The sequence below is a fragment of the Amblyomma mixtum genome, chromosome 5 (genome assembly GCF_055824585.1).
Source record: "Amblyomma mixtum isolate Tamu chromosome 5, ASM5582458v1, whole genome shotgun sequence".
NCBI lineage: Eukaryota > Metazoa > Arthropoda > Arachnida > Ixodida > Ixodidae > Amblyomma > Amblyomma mixtum.
The window spans coordinates 1,761,852-1,776,460 of record NC_143016.1 but is presented as its reverse complement, the minus strand read 5'-3'; the positions used below and the strand labels follow the sequence as shown (position 1 = coordinate 1,776,460).

The following is a 14,609-nucleotide window of genomic DNA, read 5'->3' as shown; positions in this document are numbered from 1 at the left end:
ATGGCTGTGGGTCGTATTATGTCCCTGTATAGTTGGAGTAGGACATCCTGTGCAGACATGTGCGGGCGGAACCCGAAGATAGTGTCTGCAAAGAGGCCCTTACCCTCCATGTATGGAGAGAGGCGATCCTGAACCATCGTCTCCATGAGTTTTCCCACACACGAGGTCAATGAGATGGGTCTCAAGATGTCCGTAGTCACGGCTTTACCTGCTTTGGGGATGAACGTTACAAGTGATGTTTTCCATTCGAGTGGGCGCGCTCACTGCCCGGTCGACGAAACCTCGAGCTTGCGCGTGAGCCGCCTCGTTCCCCGGATTAGACGAGTGGGCCGGGACCCAGATCAATTCAAATTCTCTAATCGGAAGGCGGGTGTTTTGAAGGATGCGGAGTGAGGTAGATTTGATACGGCCCCTCGCGAAATTGCGAATGGCTGTTTTGGAGTCGCTGAATATAATATCAGCACGCGTGTTCGCTATAGCTAAGGCTATTGCCGCTTCCTCCGCCGTCTCGGAGGAGGTGGTTTCTATCGACGCGGCCGCCAACGGGCGCCGTTCCCGTTCACCGCGACCACTGCAAGACCCGTGCAATTTCCTTTTCATCCTTCTCTCAGTCACAACACACACACACACACAACAAGGGGTTATTAGCTATCGGCTAGGGCCCTTGGCTGCAGGATGTGCCATCGCCTTCGGCCTATTCTGTTCATCAAGCTAGGAAGCACGTGTGATATGCCCGATTGCTTTCGCGGCTCGAAGGCGCCGCGCAATCAGCCGCTTCTGTTCCAGCTGGACAGCGTGCTCGGCGTTTATCGACGCTTTTGGCACTTTACGTGCCACGGCACTCGCTCGTTCTAATTCGATCTTGTTCGGGTGTCCTGGCCGCCTTCTTACTTTTGCGTGCGGCTGCATAAATCTGCCGTTTGTAACACACGCTCGCCTTTCTGTCTCGTCTGACTATATACTGCACGAGCACCTGGAAGCGCCAAGCTAAAGAATGGCGGAGCGGTCTGAGGCATCGGGAAACGAAGCGCGCTGCTTCGTTGGCACTAAAGCTAGTTCGAGTCCCGCTCGCGGCGCTGAGATGTAAATTAACAGCGACAGCTGTAGTATGCCTCATCATCATCATCAGCTTGACTACTCCCACTCCAGGGCAAAGGCCTCTCCCACCTCTCTCCAATCAACCCTGTCCTTTGCCAGCTGCATGCGATCCGCCCACCTATCTTTCTGCCGCTCTGCTACGCTTGCCTTCTCTTGGAACCCACTCCGCTACTGTTAAGGACCAGCGGTTATCTTGTCTTCGCATATCATGCCCTACCCAAGCACATTTCGTCCTCTTAATTTCGTCTGTAGTCGGATACAACTTTTAAGACTGCAGTGAAGCTCCGTCTACATTCAGGACCGCCGCACACAATTCCCCCACGACTAAAAAGTAGTCCGTTACTGAAACTTTTTCTTGTATACATAAATAAGGAGCTGATCACAAGAAAAAATAAGCTCTAGAGTTATGATACTTGGCTTGTTATAGTCAAGCGTTAAAAAGCTGACTTCGTTTACTTTTATGATCGACCAGCGGAGTATTACAGGACGCCGCGGTCCGTGACCCAGTGTTAGCAACTGCTGATTTTTTTTACTTTTTTAGAGCGCAGCTCTTCGGCGCTCGTTTCTGCGTTTCGCGGCGTCGCCGTTGTCTGTTGTAACCAGCAGTGTACCCCTTAGTCACGCTTTAAGCTGCGAAACCAATGGAGCGGGAGTTTGGAAAGCAGAGGTAAGGCGCATAACTGCCCTCTTTGAACAGTGGACGCCTCAATCGTGCTTTAAGCTACGTGTCGGTAAAATTGGCAAATTGATTTTTAAAAAAGGTAAGGAAAATGGCGCAGTATCTGTCTCACATATCTCGATGGACACCTCAACCGTGCCGTAGGGAAGGGAGGAATGTGGGAGTGAAAGAAGAGAGAAAGAGGTGCCGTAGTGGAGATCCCCGGAATAATTTCAACCACCTGGGGATCTTTAACGTGTGCTAACATCGCACAGCACACGAGCGCCTTTTGCGTTCCGCCTCCATCGAAACGCGGGCGCCGCGGTCGGGTTCAAACCCGGGTAGAGGGAGAGAATAAACTTTAAGTATAGAGTCTTTGAAGAGGAAGGCTCTCTTCTGGCGCGGGCGGGCTACTGTCGCTTGGTGGCCTTGATCTCTTGGATCTCGGCAACCTGGTCAGCTCTCTCTGTGAGCAACTTTTGCTGCCATAGGTCCGAGCTGCGCAGCGCGGTCTCCCACTGCTCCTCTGTGGTTATTCCGCTTAAAGGGTTTCTACTGTGGGCCCACATGATGCGGTTAAGGTTAGCATACTCTCCGCCGCTTTTGCATTCTGCAGAGTATATATCTGGATGAATTTTGGCTAGTACTGCAGGGCATGGGAATGTGTGCGTTTGGCGCTGCCTGAGAGTGCTTGCTTGATCTTGCGTGAGCGTGGGGTTGAGAGGGGGATATTCCAATCTGCTTCTTTGATAGAAAGTCGTGATTTCACTAAAAGTGAGTAGATGGTCCCTCGCTGAGCTGGCCCCGTGGTTTGGGAACGCGTCTGGTCCTGCCCGGATAGTTAGTTCTCGGGCTATGTTGTTGACCTTTTCGTTTCCTGCGAGGCCTGAGTGTGCGGGGGTCCATATTATTTTGACTCGAGTTCCTGGGTGGTATTTGCTAATTAGTTTTGCGGCCGGGTTATGTACTCTGCCTTTTATGAAGTTGTTTATCGCAGTTTTTGAGTCGCTTATTATGGTCTTTTCCTGCGAAACTTTAATGCACATGGCGTATGCTATTGCTGCTGCTTCTGCTTCTTCCGGACTTTTCGCTGGTATGGTCGCAGCTACCATGCAGTCTCCTTTGTGGTCAGCTATAGCCACAACATATGCCCCTTTGTGCCTGTACTCGGCAGCGTCGACATACAGCGCTGACCTGTCGTCTTTAAGTTTATTGTGCATATTTGCCGCGCGGGCTTTCCTTCTGCTGATGTTGTGAGAGGGATGCATGTTTTTTATTGCGAAAGCAATACTGCTTGCACTTTTCTGCCATCGATGGAGGTTCATCCTTCGCTCCAGCGCAGCTGCGGCGCGCTACCACGTGACCGCGTGACGTCACGACAAGAGCAGAGCTGGGGGCCCAACTCGTCTCATCAATTGAGGCTCATCCTTCGCTCCGGCGCCGCTTGCGGCGCGCTACCACGTGACCGCGTGACGTCACGACAAGAAAAGAGCTGGGCGCCCAACTCGTCTCATCGATGGAGGCTCCTTCGCTCCAGCGCAGCTGCCGAGTGAGGGCGCTCGCAAGACTAGGATAAAACGGGGCTGCGGCTGTGCTCCTCGCAGTGCTGTGCTATGTCAGAGGATACGTACAAGGCGAGGCTAGAACGGTGTGCCGCGACCAAGCGACGGCGCCGTGCCGAAGAAACAGACGAAGAAAGGGAACAACGGTTGGCGAAGCAACGTGCGTATGCTGCAGAATGGCGAGCACACCGGCTTGCTGCGGGTGCATCTACAAGTTCCGAGTCAAAAGCCATTTCTTTACGGATCCCCAAAGCGTGTTCATCGGAATAAATAAAGCACATTTACAGTAGACCCATATTGTGTTCAAAGTGAATCCATACGGCCCAGGTAGCACCGAACATTCGAATAGTGTTATAAAAATGTTATGTAAGTTGGAGTAATGTTACATGTTGCATCGTAACTTTACATTAACATTAAAAATTAACATATAACGTTATAAGTTACATAGGAAACGTTACTTTCACGTTCTAAACAAACGTTTTAATATAATCTTCAAAATTTTATTATAATGTTAGAGTCGCAACTATAAAACAACACTGCAAATTTATTTCGAGCACGTGTTTCCAGACATTTTCTCGCTGTTCTTAGAGTAAAGATGTTTTTCAACTAACAGTACCTTGTATCCACATCTCTTAGATAGTACTCGCCATAGATTACATGAAGAGCCCCATTATTTTGTCGCAAAACTTTAGTTATTACCCATTCCCCACTGTCACTCATGGGACATCCCGCAGTAGCTCGGCGGCATGATATCCGTTTGTAGGTGAGTGAATACGAGTTGCTGTTCTGTAGTGTAGTGAAGACGGTGTCGCTCTTGTCGTTGGTTCTTGCAAGGCGTTGTAAGTTGTGCGCCGTCACCACTGGCAGGCCTGCATGCTTGTGCGGGGCTGGCTGCTTTACCATTTTCGAGAAAGTTTCGTTTATGCTGTTTACATGTTTCATGAATGTTTGGGGAAGGTCATTCGAACATTTATATGTAACATTACAAAAACGTTAGAAAAAAAGGACATTAAGGACATTGAAATAACATTTGAGCGTAACAAAAATGTAAATTATCGCAATGTTTCGGTGCTACCTGGGGGGTAACCATATTAGCAGAACCAAGTCGTGACCAGAGTTGCACTATACGGGAAACCATGTCCAACTACCAGCAGAACCAAGCGCAGCCAGGTGTTATTGCTTTCGCAATCAGCCAGGCTTAACCAAGCTAAGCCTTCAACCAATTTTTTTGGAGGGGTGGTATTATGATACGTTCCCTTATTTCCCCATCGAGATCCATGATTTGAGGTGAGTTCGGCCTGTATTTCACGTTGACACTTTCTAGAATTGTTCTGCCGGCTGCAGTTTCGGAGAGTCGTGTTACCTGCCCTGAGTTCTTCCGCCGTATTTATTACGCCTAGACCCATGAGCCGCTCAGCTTAGAACACCTTAGGCCAATCTCACTGACATCCTGTGTAGGGAAGCTACTGGAACATGTAGTGTTAAACAGGCTCATCAAACCCGGGTACTTCGGCTCAGTAGACGAGCGCCTTAACCACTGACCCACCGCGGCGGGTGGCGGTATGAGCTGGTATTAACAACGTTGTGCCAGAAAAGCGGCGCTGAAGCCATAGGCGCTGAAGCCATAGGATGCATAACTGCCTCCTTGGGTCAGTGGAAGCCTGAATCGCGCTTATAGGTAGGTATACGTGGGGTGATGAGAGAGAGAGATGTGGGCTGCTGGCATCGACACGTTGTGCCAGAAACGCGGCGCTGAAGCCATAGGCCGTCGGCGTTCATTTTGTTCACTGACGTTGGCGTTGACAACGTTTTACACTCCGATCATTTTAAGGAAAGGAAGTGCGCATAACTGCCTCCCTGGGTCAGTGGAAGCCTGAATCGCGCTTATACGTGGGGTGATGAGAGAGAGAGAGAGAGAGAGAGAGAGAGAGAGATATGTGAGATGCATGCGTTAGCGCTATCAACGGTGAGCGAACCCTCGCGAACGACCAATAACTGCCACCTTTCAGGGTGGCAGGGTGGGTGGGGACTTTAATGTTATAAAGGCAAACAGAAATTTCTTGCCACTTATGCAGGAGAACATCCCGTTCCTGTAGCTCGTAACTCCTCCCACGGCTGTGACAACCTCGCGAAATGCTTGCGCAGACCTCGTCTTTGAGAACCAGGCATTGGTGCAGTAAGTCGAGCATATATCCACCTATTTCTCCAACCACAAAGCTTCCTTCATGACAATCAAGAACTGTTAGTGGAGTGTTTCTTGAAGGAAAATGAGTGAAAAATAATAAGTTTTCTGTAATTGTACATACATGTCTTGCTCAAATTTTTGGCCTCATCTATCGAAAACCAGAAACAGCTGATCAGCTGCGCTCAAATTTCGCATTAGGAAGTAACGTAATCATTGGCATCTTTTTTTCCCAAAACAATTTTGTGCAGAAAATTCCTACGGCGGCGGTAAAGGCGGTATGGGACCGAGCGCGGAGCCGACGGTCCATGCCAGTGCTTGCCAAGATCTTCTCGGATGCCACGCTGTCCGCTGTAGCCGCAGGGCGAGCTGTGATTATTTCAGACCAGGGCTCTCTGCTCTACTGGATGGCCAGCTTCTGTGAGCGCCACAACGTGCGAAACTTCGTCATGGGCAGACGCCCCATCGAAACGAACGCTGTCAGCCACATGTACTCCAGGCACCTAGATCCAGGCTTCTACAGGCGGCTCACCTCCCAGTAAGTATCTCTCCTGCGAATTTTTCAGGGATACTACGGAAAAGAGCTCTGAAGCTGGACCAAAATCAGCAATGCATGGTAGCCACTTTCGACTTCGCTAAAAATCCCGCTCTTTTCCGAGTATCGTTTATTTGAAAAGGCAGCTGAACGCTGCTATTTTCGCAGTAGTGCGGTATGTCGAAGATAGCTTCTGTGCTCATGGTATGCTGCAACTCTAGCGCACTTCCCGCTGGATAGGTGAAATACAACTGACCGCCAGCACCAAGGAGGGTGTCATACGCATTAAGAGGTTACGGTACAGTTCCTCCTTCCTGCGGTCCACGAACAGCCTCGATCAAAAGTCTTAAGGCCTCAAGGTTTGCCTCTGAGCCATATGCCGAGTACTTACGGCATTCGTGAAGCTCGCAGTACTAATGATCTCGTTCCACAAACGATCGCATGCGCAAATCAAGGCACACTTCCCAAAGCACCCGCTCCTTAATCGCTTCGGCTGCGTTTCGACAATCGTGGAACTGGCTGACCTTCGCGTCACGACAGGCGCTACATTGTTCCTTTGTATTCTTTATTTTCGGTAAGTAGCAAAAACTCACCGAAAACTAAACTTCACTTTTAAAGCATCGCTTTGTCGCCACCGGTTCACCAACTGCAGTGAAGGACGTCATAGCGAGTGAAAGTAAGGACGGACTTTTACAGCACGCCTTTTTTGACTCCCGCCTCCATCCGAGGCTGGCGCGAGAAGCGAGACAGTTGCTGAGTCTTTTTCCTTCCTCGAAACTCTAATGAGGGTAGCTTGTAGCGATATCAAGGCGAAAACCTTTTATGGCTCATACTCGCGGTGTCCGTCCGTGCGCTGGAATCGTGCCAACTGCATCAAGGGGCTTTAGCCAACTGGGGCTTCTCCGCACAGCGGCGCAACCTCCTCCCCGCCTTAGCAATTGGCACGCCGGTGGGGGGCGCAGCTGTGCATAGCAGCCGTGACGTCACACAGTAGCGGTACTTTTTCCTTCCTCCATGTAGCGGTAGAACGAGCGCGCGCGCCTCGGCGGTGGCAGCTGCACCGCCACTCCTTCGCCAGACGTCTCGTTGCAGTCGAGTGAGACGCATGGCTCTGAAGCGGCCCAGCGATTCCGCCCCAATTGGTTTGGGGAAGCGGCAGCGGACGCCGGATTCCCCCAACACCAAACGCCAGAAGAACAAGGAGCGAATGCGCATGCGCTGACTGAACATGTCACCAGATGCGAAAGCAAGGGAGGCAGAACGGGCGAGGCTTTCGCCAAGCACACTTTAGAATTTCCAAAGTGTCTTTTATATCTAGTGATTTCGGGAACTGCACCTGGAAGCCGCGTTTCCATTGTACGCGATCTATCAATACGCGGTATAATTTAGAATAAAACCTCTTCAGGAATTTAGGAATAAAGCCTGACAGGAATTGAAGTTCATTTTTTACAACATAAGAATGCCTTTTCTGGAAAATAAGATGTAAGCCAACGATACCAAGGAGCATAGAGGGATGTTTTTAATTGTGGTGTCAATAAATGGGAGATTAATAGGGTAATTAGACCTCTTTCTTCTTTCACTCCCTCCTTTATCACTTCCCTATCGACACGGTTCGGGTGTCCTATGTGAGACAGTTATACTGCGTTATTTCCTTTCCTCAAAAAAAAAAAAAATTGCCTGTAGCTTAACTCAGTTATGCCTGGATGTGCTTAGCGAGAGGTACAGTTAATCATATTGTTTAGCTTGCTTATCTGTACAGTTACATCTATATCGATTAGCTTGGTACGTGTCAGTGTTTAGGTTTCGTTGTTACTTATCGTTAAGTTATGGTTACACTAAAGAGTAAATATTTTTAAAGTGTAAAGCATTTATTTTCAAGGTATTGTTTCTGTATTACCACAAAGACAGCCCGATGGTCGGTCAAGTAGCAAGCAGCCGTCTCAATGGCTCCGACACAGTACAATGAGGTCAAGGTTTGTCTCTGGTAGACCAGGTCGATCGTGGTTCCCCATTGTGTAGTCTGCATGTTTGGGTCACTGGCCAGATCCAGGTTGAAGCTATCTTTAAGTGGAACGTTAACCGAGTCCGGGGTCCGGTTAAAGTCTCTTGCCGCGGCACACACAGTTCCTCGGCAATTCCACGCTTGAGGTACAGGTGGCCACTACTTCAATGATTTCTTGGATGGAGTTGCTTGGTGAAACGTACACCGCTTCAACGGCCAGACGGCTTTGTACCAGCCGGACGGCACATGCTTCACCGTTGAGAACTGCTACGGTAGACAACGGATTGGCGGCGATTCCTTCCTTGACGTAGACGCAGACTGCGGAGTTCTTGTTAGATTCGAGACGAGTGGCATGAGCCACCATGCTAAAGCAAGGGATTGTGACCGTTTGAGATCGCAACGCATGGCCAACCTCTGTAAAGACGAGTACGTCGGCATTGATAAGCAGGGGGTCTATAGACAAACGTCCGCCATGTGACAAACGAGCGACCTGACGTTTAGCAGGGCTACGGAGTAAGCCGTGGCGGGGTTTGTCAGCAGCGTATGCCGATCCAGGCCGTGCTAATCGAGGCGCTGAAACTCCGACATCAAGGCCCTATCCGGGTTGTCAACGTGGTGGTAAAGCCGATGAGCTGCGGTTCACCTATTGCTTAACCTGGTTGCAGAGCGAAAGATACAACGTATCGCGCCACTATGAGCGGCTTGGCGTCTGTAACGTTGAGTGCGTTCCGGACAGTGGATAGGCAGCGCATCACCCTGGAAGATGGAAGTTAATGGCTGATCGCGAGAGTTTACTCCCCCAATGAACGCTACGGCCTATTGCAGCAGTGCCGCGTGTCTGCCACAACGTTGTCAGCACTAACGCGTGCAGCCCATATTTATCTCTCTTATCACCCCACATATGTACCCCCTTTGCCAAAAGTAACCGAGCAACAGGTTTTTGCTTCTCAACCGTATAATGGAGCCTTTACGGCACCCCTAAAGACCGAACGGTACCAGAACGTCAGGACAAAGGTTCACCTTACTTTGCACAGATTCGGAGATTAAGGGCTGCCATAGGTGCTTCACTACGACGCTTAGAAACAAACCATAGTTGCCGGGTTACTTTTGGCAAAGACTGTACCTATTAGCGCGATGCAGGCGTCCGCTGACCCAAGGAGCCAGTTATACGCGCACTTCCTTGCCTTAAAATCGTCGGAGTATAAAACGCTGTCAAAGACAGTGAACACAATGAACGCCGATGGCATGAGGCTTCAGCATGGCTTCTTTCAGTCTCTCCGACTCACTTTCCATATCTGCCGACGAATCCCACCGAGCCACCCCTTCTATGTAGATGCAACGCCGGCTCCTTCTCTGTTGTTGCAACGCGGTTTCACCGCCTCCTCCTATGACGTCATGCCAGATGGCGCGGCGAGCGGCGCTGCCAGCTGCGGCGGTTGCTAGGCAACGGTCTAGTACACTATAGCAACGGCTCAGCTCGCGGTGCGGCCACCGGCCACAGCGAAACGGCCAGAACACGGCCATGAGCTCTCGCTACAAAAAAATAAAATTCAATAGGGTAACTATTTAAACATAGCTGATAAGAAAGAACAAGAAAAACAACCCCATGCCGCTGGTGGGAGCAGAACCCACGACCTCCGAATTTTACGTCAGGGTCCAATCTGAACGAGCCGCAAGGCATGCTGGGTACTCCGACTTCCGGGTCTTTCGGCGAGATGCGGGTGTACGGCGCTCTGCTTGAAATGCGAAATTGCGAAGCTTAAATTCGCTCTTAATACGTTAATACGCGCTAATGAAGTCGTAAAAAAGGTCAGCATGCTCTACGTGCATTATCACGCCCACGCTCGACGTTCCATATTGGAATTAAGGGCGGAAAAGCGTTGAAGTGCGAATGTTTCGGCATGCGTCGTCTGTTCGCGCTGAAGTTTAGGACGCTTCATTCACTCGCTAAAAAGTCCGCCTCTTGTTATGGTTATCGTACGGCTGCTACATAGTTCTCTAATATGTACTAGAGTACATATTTCCTAGAGGTTTCGCGCTTCCAGGCGCTGAATATATGGACTACCAGCAATCGCAGCCTATCATTACGTATGAGCGCACTGGTGCGCACATTGTAGCAGGGTGGCTACGACGGCAAAGAGCTTGAACCGTGCAAATCCTCGGAGGACTTTCGGTGCATTTTCTATACAAGCCGCGGTGGCCTAGCGGTCAGGGCGCTCGGCTACTGAGTCGGAGGACCCGATCCGGGACGCGGCGGCCGCGTTTCGATGGAGGCGAAGCGCGAAAGGCACCCGTATGCTGCGCGATGTCAGCGCACGTTAAAGAACTCCCAGTGGTCTCAATATGGAGGCCTCTACTACGGTGTCCCTCATTGCCCACGTGTCGCTACTCCTCTCAAAAGTCTGTGGACTTATCAATGTTTTGCAACCTTAGCAAGGGGCACTATCTGTTTTATTGTCGGTTCCTGTACTTGTCAGCTTAATTGCTTTCGTTGGATATTTTCTATGCTTTATGGAATAATTACTTCAGAAGCTGGCATGCTTAAGAACTCTGTCAGGTGATTTAATTTTAGTTGAGCTGTAATGCAAAAATGCAACTGCATTACAGATGTGTTGAATTTTCAGCACTACTGTAGTCTTTCTGCATGTACGAATTATGCCCCGACAAGCATGCACCGAGACTTTGTGGCTGAAAACCTCTATTTATGTGCGTCAGGAACCTGGATGGGCAAGTTACATGGCAGCTATTCCAGCAGTGAGAGGCGTCCACTTACTGCGGCTTTGGTGGATGTGTAAGAACTTTGCACACAAACAAAATTGACTATGCATATAGTTATGCACTGCAACTGTACTGCAATGCATTTCACATCCTGCATGGTGGTGTGGGACATTACATGCCATTTACATATAACTTGCAGCTCTGAATGTTAAGAATTTCTGTACTCGATTTCCCGATGCTGGTTGCTGCATTATGTAGATGAAACAAAATGCACAAAAAAAATGCTTTGTTTTGTGTCATCTCTTGAACGTTCACTAGCTTCAGGATGCATAATCAATGTTGTTTCCCATCAAGGCAGAGGAGAGCCTGTAGCCATTTTGCTGTCGTATACTTTGTGCCCTGAGCCTAGTTGAAGGAGAACCACCAGCCTGTGTACAGACAGATGTCGCCAATGGTTGGCACCTCAGCTGTTGATGCCTAGCTATGTATAGAAATGTGGAAATGTATAACATACGCACTGTATGCACAGTGTTCAAGGTAAGGTAGGTAAGTAACAACACTAGCAGCTAGGCAAAAGTTGAGCTTGCCTTGTGTTTTTCCTAATGAAAACCTAAAGCGAAAGCAAGGCATCAAAGCCTGCTGCAGAGCTTCGCTACAGGCACCACAACACAAAAAAGTCAGGCAAAAAGACGAAACAATAAGCGAACACCAGCCAAAAGCAGAACAAGCTCTTGACACGGGCAGCTTTACTGTTGAACTGCAAGAGGAGCAAGTTTCTCAGCTATTAATGGGAAACTCTTCTTGTCCTGTGGGTAATAGCATCATATCTTTGTCTTGCACAACCTTTTGCAGCGCATTTTTTACAGCATGTAATAAATGAGTTTAATGCAGGAGATCTTTGTGACAAATAGTAAATTATATAGTATGGTCAAGCGTAAAAAAAATATCATGCTTCGGCTTTTACAGCACACACAGAAGCTTGATACGAGTTGTTTAAAGCAACTTCTACAAGTTCCTGTTACAAAGTCTTGTGCAATGTTGAACACAAGGCATTCACATCCAGTTTTAGCTTTGGCGTTAACAATGCGGCACAGCTTGCACTTTGATAAAGCATCCCTAAGACACTAGTGATACCAAAAAGTCTGGAATGTCTGTGAACACAATGTATTCCTTGGCTTTTTAACAAAAAAACTAGTAATTTTATAGCATGATTATTACTCTTGATCGTTATGGACCCAACGACCACTAGACCAGCCTCTGATCTTGCACTTCTTGAAATCACCAATGTCCCTCTCAATCAGTCAATCATTAAGTGCAATATTACTACATGCAAGCATGCAACGCATCACATATGCAAGCTATAGACGTAGACATTTATTTACTTCACATGCATGTTCAGCACTTAGACAGTTTGCGAATTACTTTTTGCTGCACAGTGACAGTTCAGTATTATAACATTTGTCTCAGGTGTCAATTCTCCTAAGTTCTGTACAATGAAAGGTGAAAAACAGCTAGGCTATGTTGGCTGCTATTTTTTTTTTAAGTATGTTATCCTGAAGTGCTTTTCCCAACTTACTGACTCAGGGTATGAAAAGAGCGGTAAATAATTCTTATCACTTTCTAATGTGATCACCTTGTCTGTCAGCCTCCCTCTCCGCACACAGGAAACGAAGAAACATTACTGCAACATGCGGGTCCACACAAACACGGAACTTATGTGTAACAGGTTGCTTAATTATAATTTTCCACACTGCTACGTGCTCATGTTGACTAGTGTTCTGGTGAAGGCGTGTTTCAGTTTGAGCATGAACTTAGCGAAAATAGCCTCATAGAACAATTTATAACTCTTACAAGTGCTCGGAAACATATCTTAACATTGCGACAAGAGCAGTGCCAGCGAACGAGACGCCGCAGTACGTGGCTGCGGTGTCGCCGTTTCGGCAACTGACGGCAATGACCACACACGCCTTAAGCATTAGCTATGGATTCGAGCTACTCGCATTCAGCACAAATGTCTGAGTAATAATCGTCCTGTCCTTTAACACCTTAAGTTGTCACGCTGTACTGACGGACAGCATATATTTGCAAACATAGCCCGCGCGGTGCTGCCGCCGTCATGCGAGAACGGTTGTGGCACATAGCCGAAGTCTTCCGAACGAGAAATTGGTGCTCCTCAAGGAGATAAACAACCTACTTAACCGAATTCTTCAACTTCCACAACGCTCTCAAACTCTGCCGCCAACAAAATGCTCGAAGCATAGCATAGAGTTGACCGTCGCAGGTAGACTGCCAGCGGATCGCAACGGCGCACTGTTTTTGCCGTTCCCTAAACTTTATGGCACTCAGAACATGTTGCATCCCGTTGCAATGAAGTTTCAGCAGGTTGAGGCAGCGCACAACATCCTTTTTTCAGCAATGTGAGCGCCAGTATTAAGGAAAGAAAGACCGAAACCGCACGTATGCAAGCAATGCCCACACAAACCAGACGATAGTAAGGATCCGAAAGTTCAAATTCACGTGACAAAGCTGCGCCGTGACGCAATGTCTGCCGTAAGTTGGACACCACCCATCTTCTGCTTTTGGGGGCATTTATGTGTAGTGCAAGCGAACCTTCAAAAGTGTTCACCAGCGCCACCCTCGTTCATATCGGCGGACGTAGTACGTCCTGTATTACTTCGCCTGCCACATGAAATGAAGTCGAACAATGAGGGCGAAAGTTGTGCGAGAACCCTCTTACGTACAGCCTTTGTCAAAAGTTTGGAGCCCAGGGGGTTTGCTTCTGAGCCACACTGTGTGGTTCGTAATTTATCTACAGCGCGCCAAATTTCCTGAAGGTAAGATGATTTCTGGTCCTGCCTCCTCCAAAGGGCAGGGCTGCCACGAATAGGGTGTAGTCCCACTACAAGGGCTTAGAAGCAAACCCCGTGGGCTATAAACTTTTGACGAAGACTGTACCTATGACATCAAAAGAATTGTTGGCGAACTTGCACCACTAACAATGCGCACCCTACACGGCAACCGTGTTTCGAAGGAGGCGAAACGCATAAGACGCGCGTGTGCTGTGCGATGTCAGCGCACGTTAAAGAACCCCAGGTGGTCGACGAGTTTCGCTCAGGATTCAATGGCGTTTTCCCACGGCTTGTGGGAGGCGGTGAAAGCGTTTTATGCTTGAATGTTGAAATATACATTGAGGACAGACGAGGCTTGGCGCAGGTTCCGCCGCCTCCTGGAAGCCGGCCTTTGGACCAAGTGGATGGAGGAGAGCCAGGGAAACTGGCAGCGCTGCATCCAGACCGGCGACCTAACTGTGAGCAGCCTGAGCCTCGGTGACGTCACGCCCTTCTTCTTGCTTTGGGGTGCCATGTGCGGAATGGCCTGCTGTGCATTCATCTGCGAGCTGCTAGCTGCCAGGGTGTCCGACCGCGGACGCAGCCTGGTGCGCCGTCACGGGCGCGCTGCTGCTCCGAGAGCTCACTGTCAAATGCGGCGCCTGGTTGGCCCCAATGCAGCCAATTAGGACCGTAAAATGCAACGGCCATTCACAGTTCTAGATAGGACCATATTTACGAAGCATTTAGAACACATAACTTTACACTGCGGTGAAAGGGTCAGTGTGCGGACCCCTAGGGTAGAGGCAACAGCACTAGCGGTAGAGGAGGTAAGTGATCGAGATAAATTTAGAAAATAGTTCACGACACCAAGCATACGCTGCACTGCTTGCTTGTTAGCTGGCAATGGCATACTTAGGAGAAACCCGACCATGGTGGGGTTTGGGCGTATGCCATCTTACACATTAACGTCGCCAAGAAAAAAAAAATCTAGCGCACGTCAATGCTGTATTTGCCTGCAATGAA

At 49.0% G+C, this 14,609-nt stretch overlaps 1 protein-coding gene across 1 annotated transcript in view; it reads left to right on the top strand.

Annotated features, from left to right (window-relative positions):
- Positions 1 to 14,292, top strand: part of LOC149341115 (glutamate receptor ionotropic, delta-2-like) — a 54,448-nt gene extending 40,156 nt beyond the window's left edge. The window contains exon 7 of the mRNA XM_089541936.1: positions 13,969 to 14,292. Coding sequence (XP_089398062.1) covers positions 13,969 to 14,272 — 304 coding nt within the window. The 3' untranslated portion in view covers positions 14,273 to 14,292. The remainder of the gene's footprint in view (positions 1 to 13,968) is intronic.
- Positions 14,293 to 14,609: the final 317 nt, after the last annotated feature.